General features: G+C 39.9%; 1 protein-coding gene across 2 annotated transcripts in view; it reads right to left on the minus strand.

The window, feature by feature from the left end:
• Window positions 1-1,587: 1,587 nt before the first annotated feature.
• slc9a5 (solute carrier family 9 member A5) overlaps window positions 1,588-18,855 on the minus strand; it is a 279,061-nt gene continuing 261,793 nt past the window's right edge. The window contains exons 14-17 of one of the 2 annotated variants that reach the window (XM_043707125.1): window positions 15,761-15,833; window positions 12,345-12,482; window positions 10,392-10,593; window positions 2,567-2,640 (exon numbers count right to left, since the gene is read on the minus strand). In XM_043707125.1, the coding sequence (XP_043563060.1) occupies window positions 2,637-2,640; window positions 10,392-10,593; window positions 12,345-12,482; window positions 15,761-15,833 (417 nt within the window). In that variant the 3' untranslated portion in view covers window positions 2,567-2,636. Of the gene's footprint in view, window positions 2,641-10,391; window positions 10,594-12,344; window positions 12,483-15,760; window positions 15,834-18,855 lie in introns of both variants that reach the window. The other variant, XM_043707124.1, reaches the window with a different exon arrangement.

Raw genomic sequence — 18,855 nt, forward strand, 5'->3', positions numbered from 1 at the left:
CACAAGTGGAAAAATATATTCAACTCAACTCCCATTGATTGAATAATTGAGACCCTGTTACATGAGCTACAATATAAAATAAGGAATGTAACATAATATAATACAACATAAAAAAAGAAATGTGGTCGTTTCTGGAACAAGATAAAGTGAGTGTTCTCAATTTTGCATGTTTTTTGGTTGGGTCCATTGACTAGCTCTCATGTAAACTGAGATTTAAAACCTTGTACATAATCTTTATTTTTACTTTAATTCTACGTCTAAGCTTCACAAAAAATGTCTTGTGATGTGATGGCTAATGTCTTTGAGCCAGCAGTTCCCAGGTTAAGTTCCATTCCAGGCCAAAGAAGCGCAGTATATAATGTGGCCAAACAGGTTCTGTGTATCAACTTGTAAATCTTTCTCACATATGCCCATGGTAGGCAATAAGAATGAGACTAATTATTGGCAGCCACGTGTTTAAAAAGAAATTGGAGCCTCTAACATGCCTATCTGTAGTTGTAGGCTTTTAGTGTGCTGGTGGGATGTGGCATTTGAAAATATGTTATTATCCTGACCATTTCTGTGAGGTCACTGACTTCCTTAGTGGCATTGCATTCAGAGCTTCATGTCTTTAGCTGACATGTCACCTAATCCCACTACCTCTGATACGTTTGTGAGGTATACTCCAGGTACCCTATAGATAAGGGACACTTCTCCCACTCTCTTTTGGACCAAAGTTTTACAGTGTAGTGTAAGAACATTTTAAGAACTTTTCTGTAAAAATATGCCATTCATATGATCTTCTCACATCAAACTCACTTTAAATGTTTATTCTAACACATACTTCAATCAAAATGCCTCTCCTCTTTATGAGGTGCAGGTTAGTTTGAATCTGAGAGAGATTTTCACAATTTTGCATGCCCTGCCTTCGGTGCCCAGCTGCTCAACTGTGTATGGTGCTGACTGCACACCACAATCACTTAAATAAACTGGAATTGGAAGCAATGAGTGTGGGTTAATTGCGCTTTGTGACTTCTGTCTTCGGAGGAAATGGTATTTTATAATCTTAAAGTTGTGTGTGGGACTCTGTTTGATTATAAACACGTCGTAAAATACAGCAGGGCATTTTTGTAGTAATGCCTCATGAACCCCTTTCAAATTGGCCATTGCAAAAATCCATCTAATACAATGGTGGAAGGACAACTAACTTTGTTACACTATTCCTTTTTATTTTTATAGAAATGCTTCCCTCAAAAAATGATTTTACATGTTAGTCATTTTTGGGTGGTACATCTAAATTGGTGAGCTAACACCCCCAGATAGTTACAGAAAATGCACGAAAAACTCAGCAGGTCTTCCAGTGCTTCAGTCTTCCAATTCTGACGTAAAAGTCATAGGACTCGAAATGTTAACTGTTTTTGTCTCCACAGATTTGGAGATGCCGGTTTTGGAATGGGGGTGTACAAAGCTTAAAAATCACACAACACACAGGTTATAGTCCAACAGGTTTAATTGAAAGCACTAGCTTTCGGAATGCTGCTCCTTCATCAGGTGGTGAGGAGCAGCGCTCCGAAAGCTAGTGCTTCCAATTAAACCTTTTGGACTATAACCTGGTGTTGTGTGATTTTTAAGTCTGTCTCCACAGATGCTTCCAATCATACTGAATTCCGCCAGCACTTCCTGTTGTTATTTCAGATTTCCAGCATCTACAGTACTTTTCCTTCTTATACTCATTAAATGTCACTGTTTTTCTTGCTTACTCCACCCTGTCACTGTCTTTTTATCTGACAATTCATGCTCTTGGCTGCCCACATAAAGAATGCTTTGGAAACAAATTCAATTCAGGGCAACCCCACCAAGGAATTCCCAACATTTCAACTTTAGCAGTGATTATATCGAACATTTTAATTTACAGTACTTAGTAATGTTGGAAACAATGTGAATCACATAAGTAGAACAGAATACTGTACACATTTCTTTGCTAAACATAACCAATTACAATTTTCTAGAAAGTACTATATAATTAAGATTTTCTGACATTTTCATAATGTAAAATCAAGTGACTTACAAAACTATTATATCATTGGCTCTTAATTCATGTTTTTTAAATTAACTAAAATTAGAGGTTTGTCTGTACATTACCAGACTTCTCAGATTGTTTCATGTTACATTGTGTTGAGGCAACCAAAGATCTCAGAGCTGAGACATAAGACGGTCTGTGAAATGGTGCTGGCCACCTGGTACTCACTGAGCCAGCAGCTGGGACTTGTCTGCTATCGCCTTCAGCAGACATAAGGGGCTGCAGCTCCTGCTGTCGAATTGACTCCATGGTGTCCTCATCAGTGCTTTTGTCAGCAGCTGTACAAGCTTCAGGAAACTGGAAATGGATGGGATGCCGTGGCACTAGCAGGACAGCTGATGTTGTGCGTTCCTCCAGCATAAAGTTTGAGGTCTTTGGCACTGCATCGGATACAGTTGGTGAGACCAAGCTGTCCATACTTTGTTTCCAAGCATACTGCAAATCAATCGGCACAATCTTGTTGGTTTCTGAAGACACGCAGGCTGTAAGCTCACCCTGATTACCTTTCCAGGGAAGCTCTTTTTCAGCAGTAGTAGGAGATGGTGGGAATATGCTTGGGCTTTGAGGGTATTCCACATTACCTGTAGGTATAAAATTTTAAAAAATACATACTGAGACACTAAAAATAGTTCTGATTGGTATTATTAAAAATGTATTTTTACTATAGAGGTTTTTTTGTTAAAATAAATAAAGTGCTATTGACAGTAAAACCAGTGAAGATTTATTGTAAATACATTAATCAAATAAAGAGTTTTAGAATGAAAGTGAACTTGGAAAAAATAAACATTTAACAAGAGACTCCAGACAGATCAACGCTGATGTAAGATAATAGAAAAGAATAAAACATTTGGGTTCTCAGCAATATTAAAGAGTTTCAAAAATGTGAATAAGTTCAAACAATGTAAACTGAAAATTTCATATTCCAGCAACTACGTTAATGACAAAATAACAGTGGATTTGATATGCACGTTGTCATTATTGTGTCAACTCTTCAGCAATCCCCTGTAAGCTTATGTCCAATTTGGGCTGCTCCACCTCTAGTCTCACAGAAAACAGTAACTTGAGTCAGTTTGATTTTGAACACGTTGTCTTTGCACATTTTTTATCACATTAACTGCACAAAGCCGACATTTAATCCTTTTAATGTTGGGATTTATGTCACTATTGGGTAATGCTCCTACATCTATATTCAAGTCCCATTCCAGGACTTTGCAACCAGGGAAGAGGCATTTATGACGTGACCAAGCAGTTGAATAATCAATCTGCTAAGGTTTGCAACATTCCCATTTTGGACAGTAAGAGAAGAGACTACTGGTTGGCTATTATTGACAACACTACACTTGCTAGCATGGCAACCTATGGCAGAATTCCCTCATATAAAAAGTGAATGCTATGCGAGATGAACACAGCTGAAACAGACAAATACTGTCAACCAATGCTGACCAGAAAAGAACAGTGGAGTGTGGAATACATACCTGCAAGGGGCAAATTGTTGTCAGTGATTTTTAAAACATTTGTTTTCACTTTTACAATTCCTTTCTCTTTGTCTCTCTTTATTTTTAATGTAATGTGACTGTAGTTCAACCTATTTGCTTTTTTGTCATTCCTTTATTTCTTTCTCATGATTGCATCTGGTTGGTTAAAGAGGTAAGACCATTGGTCCTGCGATTCACCAGTACCCTAGAGGTCCCAGATTTCTGTCATTGGTTTTTACCTTAAGAAATTTCCAAAACATTTTGTAATGAACAGTGAGGAAAATGTCTAATGGAGCTCAAAATATTTTGTTTCAGCAAACCCTGGCCCATTGTTTGAGCAAGTACTTGCACTCTGAAGGAAGATTTACAATAAGGTCTTGTAAATCTTATTGTATAGATGTAGAATTGCTAAAATTGATATCTCCTATTTGAAATTGCGATTGACAGCCTTCTTATAGACCATGCACATAGTTCTGTTCTCTGTTGTGAGAAACCAACCAGCAACATTTGCTTTGGTGATATCATATGTAACAAATTAGAAACCCGTTATCTCTTCCAAATGCTGCCTCTGCCTCTGCCTCTGCCCTATCCTCTCAAGACTTACACTAGCAGGCATACTTCTGGCGTAACTTGCTCCCTGGCAAATGTTGCTTTATTATATTAAGAAATGGTGTATTCTGTATGCAAATCTGGTTACTTCAAAAAATTCAATCAAGTTTGTCAGATATGACCTGCCCTTAAGAAAACTATGCTGACTGTTCTTGATCAATCCCTGCCTCTCCAAATGTAGATTAATTCTGTCCCTCAGAATTACTTCCAATAGTTCCCCCACCACTTAGGTTGGACTGACTGGCTTGTAATTTCCTGCTTTATCCCTTGCTCTCTTTTTGAATAACTGTACCACACTGGTGATCCTCCAGATGTACAGCATGGTTCAACCCACCCATGCTGATCAGATATCCCAACCCAATCCAGTCCCACCTGCTCGCACTTGGCCCATATCCTTCTAAACCCTTTTTTAAATATTGCAATTGTACCAGCCTCCACCACGTCTTCTGGCAGCTCATTTCATACACGTATCACCCTCTGCGTTAAAAAGTTGCCCCTTAGGTCTCTTTTATATCTTTCTCCTCTCACCCTAAACCTATGCCCTCTAGTTCTGGACTCCCCGATCCCAGGGAAAAGACTTTGTCTGTTTATCCCATCCGTGCCTCTCATAATTTTGTAAACCTCTATAAGGTCACCCCTCAACCTCCGACACTCCAGGGAAAACAGCCCCAGCCTGTTCAGCCTCTCCCTATAGCTCAAATCCTCCAACCCTGGCAACATCCTTGTAAATCTTTTCTGAACCTTTTCAAGTTTCACAACATCTTTCCAATAGAAAGGAGACCAGAATTGCATGCAATATTCCGACAGTGGTCTAATCAATGTCCTGTACAGCCACAACATGACCTCCCAACTTCTGTACTCAATACTCTGACTGATAAAGGAAAGCATACCAAATGTCTTCACTATCTACCTGTGACTCCACTTTCAAGGAGCTATGAACCTGCACCCCAAGGTCTCTTTGTTCAGCAACACTCCCCAGGACCTTACCATTGAGTGTATAAATCCTGCTAAGATTTGCTTTTCCAAAATGCAGCACCTTGCATTTATCTGAATTAAACACCATCTGCCACTTCTCAGCCCATTGGCCCATCTGATCAAGATCCTGTTGTAATCTGAGGTAACCTTCTTCACTGTCCACTACACTTCCAATTTTGGTGTCATCTGCAAACTTACTAACTATACCTCTTATTCTCACATCCAAATCATTTATATAAATGATGAAAAGTAGTGGACCCAGCACCGTCCTTGTGGCACTCCACTGGTCACAGTGAAAATTATTGCCAGTACCTCTACTACTTCTTCCTTTGCCTCACTTAACAGTGTCCCCTAGCCCTCTCCTGCAGTACAACAAATCTCCCTGGAAGGATATTTATCCTGGTCCCAATCAGGTGTAAACTGCCCAGCATGTGCAGATCCCACCTTCCCCAAAATGAGGCCAATGCCTAGAATTCTGATGCCCATCTTACCACATCAACTTCTCCTATTCCTAAACGTGCTAGCACGTGGTATTTTGAATAATGTTGAGGCTACTGCTATAAAGTTCCTGCCTTTAAATCTCCTACTTAACTCTGTGAAATCTGCTTTCAGGATCTTGTTCCCAAGCCTACCCAAGTCATGAGTACTAGCATTGACCATGATCTCTGGCTAATCACTGTTTCCCAGATGAATGTGCCTTGGGCAAATATTTTACATTGGCACCAGGTAGCAATACACCATCCTGGAGTCACATCAGCAGTGACAAGAATGCATGTCTGATCCCCTGATTGTGAAAGCCCATATCACAATTACTTGCTTTCTGTAGATTTGTTCATCTGCGATATATGGTGTGTTCATGACTTAACATGTACTGTAGCATATACACTTGGTTGAGCTGACCCACCATCATGTAACTTTAAAAGCTACTTATTACAATTAGTATAGTAGAACACACGCCAGTTCTCACCAATCAGTGACTTCCCCAAACCAAAGTAGGGCCCAACTTCCGGAGGCTGAGTACATTAGATTCCCGTAGTATGGAAACAGGCCCTTTGGGCCAACAAGTTGACACTGACCCTCCAAAGAGTAACCCACCCAGACCCATTCTCCTATCTTATATTTACCCCTGACTAATGCACCTAACGTTATGGGCGGTTTGGCAGAGCCAATTCACCGAACCTGCACATCTTTGGACTGTGGGAGGAAACCCACAGTTGCCTGAGGAAGGAATCAAACCCGGGTCCCTGGCACTTAACACTTTACACTCACAACAGCATTCAGTGCAGACAAGATTTGGAGATGCCGGTGTTAGACTGGGGTGTACAAAGTTAAAAATCACACAACACCAGGTTATAGTCCAACAGATTTAATTGGAAGCACACTCGCTTTCGGAGGTGGTTGTCAGTGCAGACGACAGCTTTGAGGGAAGCCTCTAAGATTTGTGAAAATAACTGACAAGCTTAAAAAATTGGATTATGCAAGTTACAAATTAATTAGTTATAACATCTCTTAGAGCTTGTATACTTCTGAAGTAAGACTGCAATGGTACTTCTTTTAACTTCAAATGTAATATCTGGTTATTACTAAATTAAAGGAATAACTAGACATTAGATAACAATTACCCATTAAGTCTATCACACTCGCCAACTCCCAGTATAGACAAGGCACCTCTAGTTCATTGTAAACTTTCCTTTTAATTTAACAAATTATGTATTAATTTTGAATAAAATTACTGGAAAAAGAATGATATTTGCATTTGTTTGCATGCATTAGACAGTCACTTTATTAACAGTCAAACTATCCCAAACTTCCCTTCATCACAGAGGCTCACTCTATCTCTATCCTTCCTTCCCGATTCACTGAGACTGGGGCTATCCTCATATACTTTCTGAAGCCCCTAACCCAGCTGATCTCTTTGAACTGTTTTGTACTACTGGCCTCTTTTGCAGCTCATAGCTGATCATTCAATGTATGCTGCAGATAGGAATTCCTGTTTGAACACAATACTGAGAGTTATAGAATCATGGAGATATACAGTACGGAAACAGACCCTTCGGTCCAACTCATCCATTCTCATCTGAAATACCAGAACAATGAAACAGGTTTAGATCTGAACAGTTTCTGTGACCCAGCAGCATCCAAACCAACCTAGGAAACCATCAAACGGTGACCAAAAGCTTTGAAAAGCTTTTAACTCAAAAAATTATCATAGTAGCTAGTGAACCATATTTTGCCAGCACTGTGGCAGCAGACTGGAAGACTCCAAATGGCAGCATTATGAATGCCTTGACCAAACAGTGTGAGCATGGCAGTCAGGAGTAGGGATAAACCTGCAACACATCAGAGGCTTCAATGCCAACTCAAAAGCAGCAGGTATGAAGTCTGGGAATTTGAGGAAATGACTTAGCCTGGGCTGCATTCACTAAGTATTAGGGACATCCATTTCTAAGGAGGACCAGAGATAAAGACAACTGCGCCCAAAGGCAGTAAGATTACAGCAGTCTGAGAACCAACAGAAGTTTCAATTTCTCGGAGGAATGCTTCTTAGACAGCACATTCCAAGAGACTTGGAAGGATGTTTCCTAAGCAATGTATGGTGAGCTAATCTTGGTAGAAAACATACGCACATTTACCCTATTGCAACACTGCTGCCAGGTTCTACGTATGTTCCCATCATTACTGACCTCCTCTGTGTACTCTGTCCATTTTGCTGGAATTCTAAAGGCCCATCTCACCTTCCATTTCTGGGGAAGAGGATCTTTTCCATTGTCACTAAAGCAGCCTACAGGAGAACCTGCAGGAAGGCACACTGAATGCAGGGTCAGCTGGGGTCTTCCCCCACTCATTCCCTGTGCAATACTTCCTCAGGGCTTCATTGTAGGTAAAGAGATTGCCAGCATGCTGGCAACCCTATAAATATGTCAGCAGTGTGGTCTTACCCTTTTTAGTTCATACTGCCACACTTTGTCTTCATCTTTCTCTTCAGTCATGCAGACATTTTCACCCCTTACCCAACCCTTCCTTCGCAGTTCATAGTGACATATTCAACATTTCTTTCCTTCCCCTGGTTCTCAGAACCATTGCCCATGTAGGTTCCTTTCCCACCTCCTCAAACCTGAGTTGATGCTGGTATCTGTTACACACCCTTTCATAGTTCACCCTCTCATTTCCAACTGGCATAATTCTTTGCTCTCGCACTTTTGCCTACATCTGTTCTCAAAATTGTCACAAGAATCCCTGTTCACAGCAATATTTCATAAGACATAGGAGCAGAAATAAGGCTGTTCAGCCCATCAAGTCTGCTCTGCCATTCAATCATGGCTGATAAGTTTCTCAATCCCATTCTCCCGATTTCTTCCCATAACCTTTGATCCCTATCTATCTCAGTCTTAAACATGCTCAAATGACCTGACCTCCACAGCCTTCTGTGGCAATGAATTCCATAGATTCACCACTCTCTGGCTGAAGAAGTTTCTCCTTATCTCCATTCTCTTTACTATAAGGCTGTGCCCTTGGGTCCTAGTCTCTCCAAACAATCTTCCTAATATCTACTCTGTCCAGGCCATTCAGTATTCTGGATGATTCAATTAGATCCCTCCGCATCGTTCTAAACTCCATCGCATATAGACCCAGGATCCTCAAACATTCTTCATGTTATGCTTTTCATTCCTGGCATCATTCTCATGAACCTCCTCTGAACATGCTCCAGGGCCAGTACATGATTCTTGAGATATCGGGCCCAAAACTGCACACAATACTCCAAATGTGGATTAACCAGAGCCTTGTGAAGCCTCAGAAGTACATCCCTGCCTTTAAATATTCAAGTCCTCTCAAAATAAATGCCATCATTGTATTTGCCTTCCTAACTACCGACTCAAACTGCAAGTTTACTTTGACAGAATCCTGGACTAGAACTCCCAAGTCTCTTTGTACTTCAGACTTCCCCTGCCAATGGAAACATCTTCTCAATGTCCATTCTGTCTAGGCTTTTCAGTAATGTGTAAAATCCCCCCCTCACCTTTCTAAACTCCATTGAATATAGTCCCAAAGTCCTCAAACGTTCCTCATATGTTAAGCCTTTCATTCCTGGGATCATTCTCACGAACTTCCTCTGGGCCCACTCCAAAGCCCAGAGGTATCCTTCCTGAGGTATGGGACCCAAAATTGCTCACAATACTCTAAGGAGAGCCTTATAAAGCCTCAGTATATCCCTGCTTTTATATTCTAGTCATCTTGAGATGAATGACAACATTGCATTTGCCTTCCTAATTACCAACTCAACCTGCAAGTTGACCTGAAGAGAAACCTGAACTAGGTCTCCCAAGTCCCTTTGCACTTCAAACTTCTGAATTTTCTCCCCATTTAGAAAATAGTCCATGCCTCTATTTTACCGACCAAAGCGGATGATCTCATACTTTCCCACGTTGTACTCCATCTGCCACTTCTTTGCCCACTCTCTTAACCTACTTCAAGGAAGCAGTAGTTTGAAGTGGAAACATTTTCACTGCCTCAAAGGTGTTTGCCAATGTGTGCACTCGTAAGTCTAGTTTCACCTCCCACATTAAGATGATTGCATAAAACAACCTTTTTACTTTAACACTGTAACTTCATACTGTATTTCAGTTATACTGTGATTAGTTTGTACTCATGATGGCCTGCTGCAGATGATATTCAGGTGCCGCACTAGAGGCTAACATCCAAAATATATTGCTGCTTTTGGACACCCAAAAACAGTTTGCATCAGTCCAAATGTGGTTGTGTAACTTTCTCTTCGTCTATTATTAAGTCTCATTGTGTATTTAAAATGCAGCTTTTTTAAGGAGCACAATGAAAAACTGAATACATACTTTCCACCAGACCTATGTTTCAACTGCCAAAGGTCCAGAAAAGTCTTCAGTTTGGTAAAACTAACTTGCCATGAAAATAACAATGTTGCCTTCACAAATTTTACACCACTAGCAGGATATTCAAAGAATCCAAATGCATACTTTTCAGCTTAATCTGTTTTTGAAGTTCAGGTTATCTTTTCATGCAATACCCTGATTCAAAAAATCATTGCAGCAATTGGAAATTAAATAATAAAATATTCTACTTTTTGAATTGATAGTAGCATTGAGTGATACATGAAATGTCTTGAAATGTAGCATATTTTTGCTGCTCCACAAAGATGGTTGAGGAAGAAAAGCAGAAGGAGCTCCAGATTGAAGAAAAGGAAGGAGGTGAAGATAGTTGAGTCTTAGCAGGGGAAAATAATTGATAATCGCATTATTTACTGTTGATCTGCTGGCTGTTGCTCTTTTGCTTCAGTAGACAATTGTGAATCTGTTGAATTAGTTCTTATCTTGTGAAGATGAATGAGGCCGGGTCGCACTAGTTGAGCACTCTGTGATAGGATGGGTTCATCATTCTGAAATTTCCAAGGGGGTTCCTTCTTGAAAACCTCCGATTCAGTGCCATCACTGGTGTGGCTAGTGACTGAAACAAGACTGAATTATCCTCAAAAGAGTTTCACAGCACCAGAAAAAAAGAGGGACATGCAAAATGTGAGATTGCTTATTTCTCAGTTTAAAATAAAACAAACATTGGAAGATTAATTGCCAGTAGTGATTATACAGAGGTGCAGAGCATTGAGCAACTGTTAATGTAGATTCATGCTGTGGAGGAGCCAGTGTTGGACTGGGGTGGACAAAGTTAGAAATCACACAATATCAGGTTAACGTCCAACAGGTTTATTTGGAAGCACAACCATCTGATGAAGGAGCAGCATTCCAAAAGCTAGTGCTTCCACATAAACCTGTTGGACTATAACCTGGTGTTGTCTGATTTCTAACAATGTAGATTTAAATACTTGGTAATTGTATTGTTTCTGCTGTCAGTTGCAGAGGTAACCAAAGATAGAATTCAAATACAAGGTTGGCATCACCTTTCACTAGACTTCCTGTAAACCCACTGTCCAGTTTTGTTTAGACCTGGTAAATACAAGAATTGGAAAGCTTTTGAAAAAGTAATCTGCTGCTGCTTTCAACTGTTGGAAAATCTGGCTACTGCCAGCAATAGCGCTGTATTTAGTTACCACCACTGGGAAAACAGAGCTAATGAGGAAATAATCAAATATGAGGAACATCTACAGTATTGATTCTAAGTAGTATTTATGGACCATGTGGTTCAACTTCAAACATGAAGATAATGGGATGGTAAGAGACAATTGACAAATCAAAAATTGAAAAACAACTTACATTTTGGGAATGGAATTTAGGAGAAAGCGCAACTGGCACTTTTTTTACATTTTAATGGTTATTCTGAAATAGATTTTGTTTTTTTTTTCTGTTCACAGGATGCAACAAAATCTTGTACATTTATTTTGAACTATCCGGTGCAGTTTGAAATAGCCACCATCCCCCCATTCTGGGGGAAAATTAGAACATTTTAAGAATGGCAGCAAATCCTTGCAGACATATGAATCGGACATATGAATAGAGACCTTAATTGGTTCTCTCATAAGTGTTTTCAGTTATTGATGTAGTAACCATATTCTTGGAGACAATCTGAATGCTTAACATGGATGCATAACATAAATCTCCCTAATCCTTATTTTGGGCAAATTTGGCTCTTTAATTTATTAGTACCAGAAATTATACTTGCTAATAACAAGACTTTTTACATTACATTCCCAAAATGGATAAAACAGTTGCAGGGTAAAGGGGAATATGTTACATGGGGAATAAAACAAAGAGAATGTGCTCCCATACTGCCCAAGCATGGACCGCCACATTTGCATAGTAATGAATATGAATGCTATGACTTTGACAGGTAGGTCATGTTTAAATTGGGCTTCCATTGTTAACCTAGGAACATGATTCAAAATTCACTATTTTTACAGGGATCTGACAGCCTGGCAATAAAATTAAGTCAGGAGCTGTTGTCTTCATAGTATATGCTAATTCTGGCATTACTAAAGGCCATGCGGGAAAAGCTTGAGTAATCCCCTTGGCTCCTCAATGAAGCCTTCCGTTTCCCTTGATCTCAACTTCTTTCTTCCCCCATCTGCCACATTTGTCAACCTGCCCACCACCATCATTCTAGTCTACATTGGTGAGCTCCCCTTCCTGTTTGTTTTGGCAGGAGTTCCACCTGAATATTTCAGCCATTTACAGCTTCCCTGATACTTTCTCTGTCTCCTGATCTGGGCCGAAAGGTCCAATTTGCTTTGCAAATCCATTTTGTACCTGAAATTTTTCTTTCTTGTAAATTCTCATTCACTGTTCTTGCCATAAAAGTGATGCCTTCATCATCCTCCTGTTCTTTCATCTTCGTAAATTTATCCTTCTCTTCATCTTCCGAGTCGACTTCTACAAAAACTGGCACTAGGAACAATGGAAAGAAAACTTTAGCAGCTCCAGTCACCTGTATTTTAGTATTAAATAAAGGAGAATCTATAATCCATCCATTCACATGCACACACAGCTGATTAAGGATGACACAACTTCAAGTAAACTTTGCAAATAATGGACCTTAACTACCACGTTTCAGTAAAACATTACCTCATCTCTGTGCTACTGTTCAGACTCATGTCTGGTTGAGTGGGTAAATGTATCAGCTCTGCTGGAGTTAAGCTATAGGATTGGGAAGATGCTAGATGTGGCATGTTGGTTCAAACCTTCCAATTAACATAATAGCAGTTGCATCCACCACTGATCAGTCAGAGATTTGTGCACTTTCCCAGTTATGCTTAACTTTCTGATACAGAAAACTCCCTCAGCACAGAAATCCATATAGACACCTTTGAGGAGAATCAGTGCAGAAAAACACTAGCGAGCTGCCTTATGGTAAGTTTAAATAACTGGTGTGAATATCAATGAGTAGGCGGCTGAAGTAAATAAATTAATTAACGATGGTTGAGGTGGACAGGATAGGTAAAGTGGGGTAAGTGAGAAGCTAGGTGGTTTTCAGGTCTGATTCAGAGAGAGATTCAGGCTAGAAGCTAGTCAGATCATGGCAAGGTTGAGCTAGTCAGATGGTGGAAGTTAGTCAGATTGATTGGGGAGGGGTAATCGGGGGGTCAAGGACTTGTCAACAAGACAATTTGGGGGATCAGTTGTGTAGTTATCCAGGAGTTAGAGTAGGATTTTTGTGTCTTACATTTCCTGGGTAGCTATACAAATGAACAATGCAGAATTGCTGAAATCTCCAGCTAATTCACAATTGGGGGGCCCTCAGGATCAGAAAACTTGCCCATCAGAAGTTCAGACTTCTTGTTCAATTCCTACAGAGGTCAGCATGTTGGGTTCTAATGTATATCTTGGGTCATCTCAACACTGACAATCCAGAGATTGGAATATCTGGGCAATTGAGTTAACTGACCTCAGCAAGGAATGGTGAACTACAGAGAACCAGCACGGATTGCAGCCCTGACTGTGATACTGAACCCCAGGCTAGAAAACAAATTAGTGTGGATAGCAAATGAGGAAAGCATCAAGTTAATCATTGATCCTCATCCAGTTCAATTAGAAGTTGTTATATGTGTTCAGACATAAGGAATACCTTCTCAGTCAGCTTTTGAAATTGTAACCCTGTGCCTTACAGTGCCTTCCAGCCTTCCAGATCAGTTTGCTCTCTTTCCATAATGCTACCTGTAGCGCTCTTCTTCATGTTAATTTTATTTTATAATAGAGGAATTTAGAACTTCAAATGTCAAAACTGCACTTTTTTCTGATAATCAACATGTTTATGTATACAGCAATTGAATACTGCAACAAAACTGAAGAAGTCATACTTGTGAATCTTCATTCTATCATCTCCTAAAATCACCCTGTGCAACTTGATACTTTTTTTTAACCATCTCTGTGCCTGAGGAATGCTGCCACACTAGCAATAGTTTGCGTGATTGGCATTTATTACACCATATCCTCCAGCAAACTCAATTAACAATTGAATAGCTGTCACTGCAAATCCAAGTTGTCAAAATGTCATAGGTTTTATAAATGAAATAAAGAAGTGTTGCCTACTGGCAATAAATTTGTTCCTGGCAGTGACCTTTTTCTGGCAGGTGAATAAGTTTAGTTATATCCTGTCATTGCAATCCAAAATCAAAATGGAATACAGTGTGGCATGTCGAATATGTCAAAATAGACAGCATGGATTAAATCTGGTAAAATACAAATTTAGGACTATTACAAGTTTATTCCACAAAGAGCTAATATTGTGGAATGAATAAGTGGTGGCAAAATTCTTGTTGTTATTTAATGAACAACCTGATTGATAGTAAGATCCTTCTTCATGAATCAACTGAATAGGAAGCATTCCTCATCTAAAATGTATTTATAATGTGATATGAAAAGGTAAAAGTATTTTTTTAAACAAGCTTTATTTTTCCAACATCTTTGCACATATTTTGTGTGAAAGTAGACAACCAAGTCTTAAGGAGCAAACTTCTATCCCTTCTGCAGCTGGGTGATGGTCAGGTGACCTACACTGAGAAAATTGCACCAACAGCAATGGCTGCCAGTTTCAAATCCCTTCTGGATATAACAGCCAGATAATTATCTCCCGTAAAGAAAAGAGAGACCTATCATTTTGTGGGCTTCAATTCTCTTCTGCCTGCCTCCTTCTGATATTCCAAATATACATAGAGAGAAAGGTTCAATCTAAATATTTTTTAGAGAACAAAAAATGCTCACAATGTGGTCTCCTCCACACTGGGGAGATGAAACGCAGACTGGGTGACCACTTTGCAGAACATGTACGTTCTGTCTACAAAAATGACCTATGCTTCCTACTGACTGCCACTTCAACACACCACTGTGCTCCCTGACGGTTTCTTTTTCTGTTTCAGGTTAATGTGGAGTTCAACTGTCTTCTAGGTTTTCAGTTGGATATAGTTGACTTGTCTAAATCCAATTAGTCTCTGTCTCAGGCTTGTTACAGCACTCTAGTGAAGGTCAGTACAAGCTGAAAAAACAGCACCTCATCTTTATTCTTTGTCTGCCCAATCGTTGTTTTCTCCCTCTCTGGGCTCCATCTCCAACTATTGTTTACTCCACCTCTCCCCTACTCCATCTTCAGCATATATTTCAACCCTTTCCTAGCTACAATGAGTTCTGGACCTGAAATCTTTACTGTGTTTTGTCTCCACAGATGCTGCCAGACCTGCTGTTTTTTCAGCAATTTCTTTTTCTGTTTCAGGTTAATGTGGAGTTCAACTGTCTTCTAGGTTTTCAGTTTGGATATAGTTGACTTGTCTAAATCCAATTAGTCTTCCATAATATATTTAAAAGGCTCCTACTAGAGAGACAGTCCTGGGCTTCTCTCCATGAATATTTTTTTAAATTGCATGTTGGGATAAATATTTTTAAGTTGAGCATATGTTTCCATGTTAAAAAAAACCCTGAGACATTCTTTCTGTTGGTTCCTAGCTGCAGCAGTATGTGTGGATGTATTGAACTATATCGGCCATCTGCCAATGTTTCTGCTTCAGTTATATAAAGTGAATGAATGAAGCACTGATCTCATGGTGAGCAGTTTAAGAAAAATGCTCCAATGTGCAATATCTTTACAAAATGCAGGAAATTGCACAGGAAAGCCTGTCGGAAAGGAAAGATTGTACTTTAAACTTGTAATAGAATGAGATCAACTACACACCTACCTGTGTCATGCCAGCTGACTTTTCGCCGTAATTTATCATTAGGTACTTGACCATTTATACCTTCAACATTTCTCTGTTAGAAATCACACAAAGGTCTGCATTAGTTCAGCATTAAGGAGCAATATAGCCATACCACAATAAAGTTTACTAACAAAATAACTAGGTGGAATTTTCACAATTGGAGGTGGCAGAAAAGAAACTTAATTACGTGGGATGGTGACGTATTAGAACCTGCCACCTTGTCCCGTCCATTCTTTGGGTGGAAAGGCCCAAGCTCCACCTTCCTGCCCAGCCATCTATTGAAGTTCTTAGATGGTCAGTTAAAGACAACACAAGGGCAAGGGTAGGAAGTTAAGACTGGACGTAATTCATTCAGCCCAAATGACTCTTCAACCAATGCAGACTGTGTGTTTGTGTGTGTGAGAGAGAGAGAGAGAGAGAGAGAGCACGCGTGGCTGTTTGTGTGAGAGTGTGTGGCAGAGAGAGGGAGAGGTTGTGTGAGTGCGAGTGTTTGTTTGCGTTTTTGTGTGAGAGAGTTTGTGTTAGATTGTGTGTGGATGTGTGTGTGAAAGAGAGAGAGTCTGTGAGTTTTTTTATGTAAGTGTGTGTGTTCATGTGAGTGTTTGTGTGAGCATGAGTGTTTGTTTATTGTGTGAATATGTACGAGACTGTGGTGTGTATATATGTGAGTGAGAGAGACATTTTGTTAGCTTAAGTGTGTCGAATGGGTCTCTTAATCTGTACTAACCGATCCATGAACAAGAGCCTGGAGATATGGTAGGGGGCTTGACTGCTTACCTCTAACCAGCTGCTCTTGCTTTTGACTCTACTTATGAGCTCCCCCACCAACCTATGAAACTGCCTCTCACCACAAACCCTCCACTGTTCCCTGCTTGCTCCTCCATCCCAGGGTCTATATTGAGAATAGCCCTGTCTTCCTTATTGCTGTCGAGTGCCAGAGCAGTATTAGGAAGATACCACCCAAAAACCAAGAGCAGAATCTATTAATTTCTTTAAACCAGTATCTATGCTTGCTGGTCTGTTCTGAAATGGATTTCGAAGTAATATTTGATTATTCAGAGTGAAATATGGTTATATGATGTGGATTTAAGGGGTAACAGGAGAGGGGTAGGATGGCAGAATTGATAGGGTATTGCAGGAAGCCCTTATTGAAACCTATATCCTTTCTAGCTAGTGGTGAACACACCACTCACAAAATTGAAGAACACCTGACACATCAGGCACAAAATTCAGGAGACAGACTGAATGAAAGGTATTACAATTCAAAATAAAATTGCCCAAATCTTAACTAATTCCATGAGAAATAAAACTTTAGCACAGTTTTAACTGAATTAACACATTGAAAACTGACAAGATTGTATGCAATACTGGTTTTCTATCCTCATAATTTCACCCTCCAGGAAAGTCATAGTCATAAAGTTATACAGCGCGGAAACAGACCCTAAGGTCCAACTAATCTGTGCAGACCATGTTCCTAAACTAAACTAGTCCCACCTGTCTGCGCTTGGCCAGTTTCCCTCCAAACCTTTCTTATTCATGTTTGTATTCATGTTTAAATGTTGTAATTAAACCTGCATCCACCACTTCCTCTGGCAGTTCATGACTCACACAAACTTCTCCCTTTAAAAAAAAATTGCCCCTCATGTTCTTTTTAAATCTTTCTCCTCTTACCTTAAAAAAATGCCCTCTAGTTTTGAACTCCCTGACCTAGGGAAAAGGACTTGACATTCACCTTATCTGTGCTCCTCATGATTTTATACACCTCAATAAGGTCACCCCTCAACCACTTACGCTCCAGTGAAAAAAAAACCCAAGCTTTCCAGTCTATTTTTATATCTCAAAAACCTCCACTCCCAGCAACATCGTGGTAAATCTTTTCTGAACCCTCTCCAATTTAATAATATCCTTTCTACAACAGGGCAATCCGATATCTTGATAAAGTTGACCTCAGTTTATAGAATTAAGTCATTTTCTCTCGGCTCCAGACTGACCTATTATGCAATCCCAGTATTTCCTATTTTCTGCGCCTATTTTCACAGCCTCAACTCAAGGCCCTTGACTAAAAATAGGCAGCATGAAAATGTTAACGAATTCCTGTGAGCACTGCCAAAAGCACCTAGTGGCTGCTTTGATCTTGGAAACAAGGTTTGCCAGTTGAGATCATTATTGGGATCGTAAGAAAAATTCATTCAATCAAAACTATGCATTCAAACAACAACTGATCAGACTTTTGCAGACTTCAGATTAAAGTTGGAGTCATTAATTTTCACAGTTGCTGATACACCACTGCAGCATGACAATGGCTTACTTGATAAATGTCATTGAAGAAAATGATTTAACATATTTGGAAAGGCAAGGACTGATTAGGAATAGTCAACGTGGCTTTGTGCGTGGGAAATCATGTCTCACAAACTTGATTGAGTTTTTTGAAGAAGTAACAAAGAGGATTGATGAGGGCAGAGCGGTAGACTTAATCTATATGGACTTCAGTAAGGCGTTCCATAAGGTTCCCCATGGGAGAATCGTTAGCAAGGTTAGATCTCATGGAATACAGGGCAAACTAGCCATTTGGATACTCAAAGGTAGAAGACAGAGGATGGTGGTGGAGGGTTGTTTTTCAGATTGGAGGCCTGTGACCAGTGGAGTGCCACAAGGATCGGTGGTGGGTCCACTACTTTTGGTCATTTATATAAACGATTTGGAAGTGAGCATAAGAGGTATAGTTAATAAGTTTGCAGATGACACCAAGATTGGAGGTGTAGTGGAGGTGTAGCGAAGAAGGTTACCTCAGATTACAACAGGATCTTGATCAGATGAATCAATGGGCTGAGGAGTGGCAGATGGAGTTTGATTTAGATAAATGCAAGGTGCTGCATTTTGGGAAAATAAATCTTAGCAGGACTTATACACTTAATGGTAAGGTCCTAGTGAGTGTTGCTGAACAAAGGGACTGTGGAGTGCAGATTCATTGCTCCTTCAAAGTGGAGTTGCAGGTGGATAGGATAGTGAAGGCGGCGTTTGGTATGCTTTTCTTTATTGGTCAGAGTATTGAGTACAGGAGTTGGGAGGCCATG

The sequence above is a fragment of the Chiloscyllium plagiosum genome, chromosome 17 (assembly GCF_004010195.1).
Source record: "Chiloscyllium plagiosum isolate BGI_BamShark_2017 chromosome 17, ASM401019v2, whole genome shotgun sequence".
In the NCBI taxonomy this organism is placed as follows: domain Eukaryota; kingdom Metazoa; phylum Chordata; class Chondrichthyes; order Orectolobiformes; family Hemiscylliidae; genus Chiloscyllium; species Chiloscyllium plagiosum.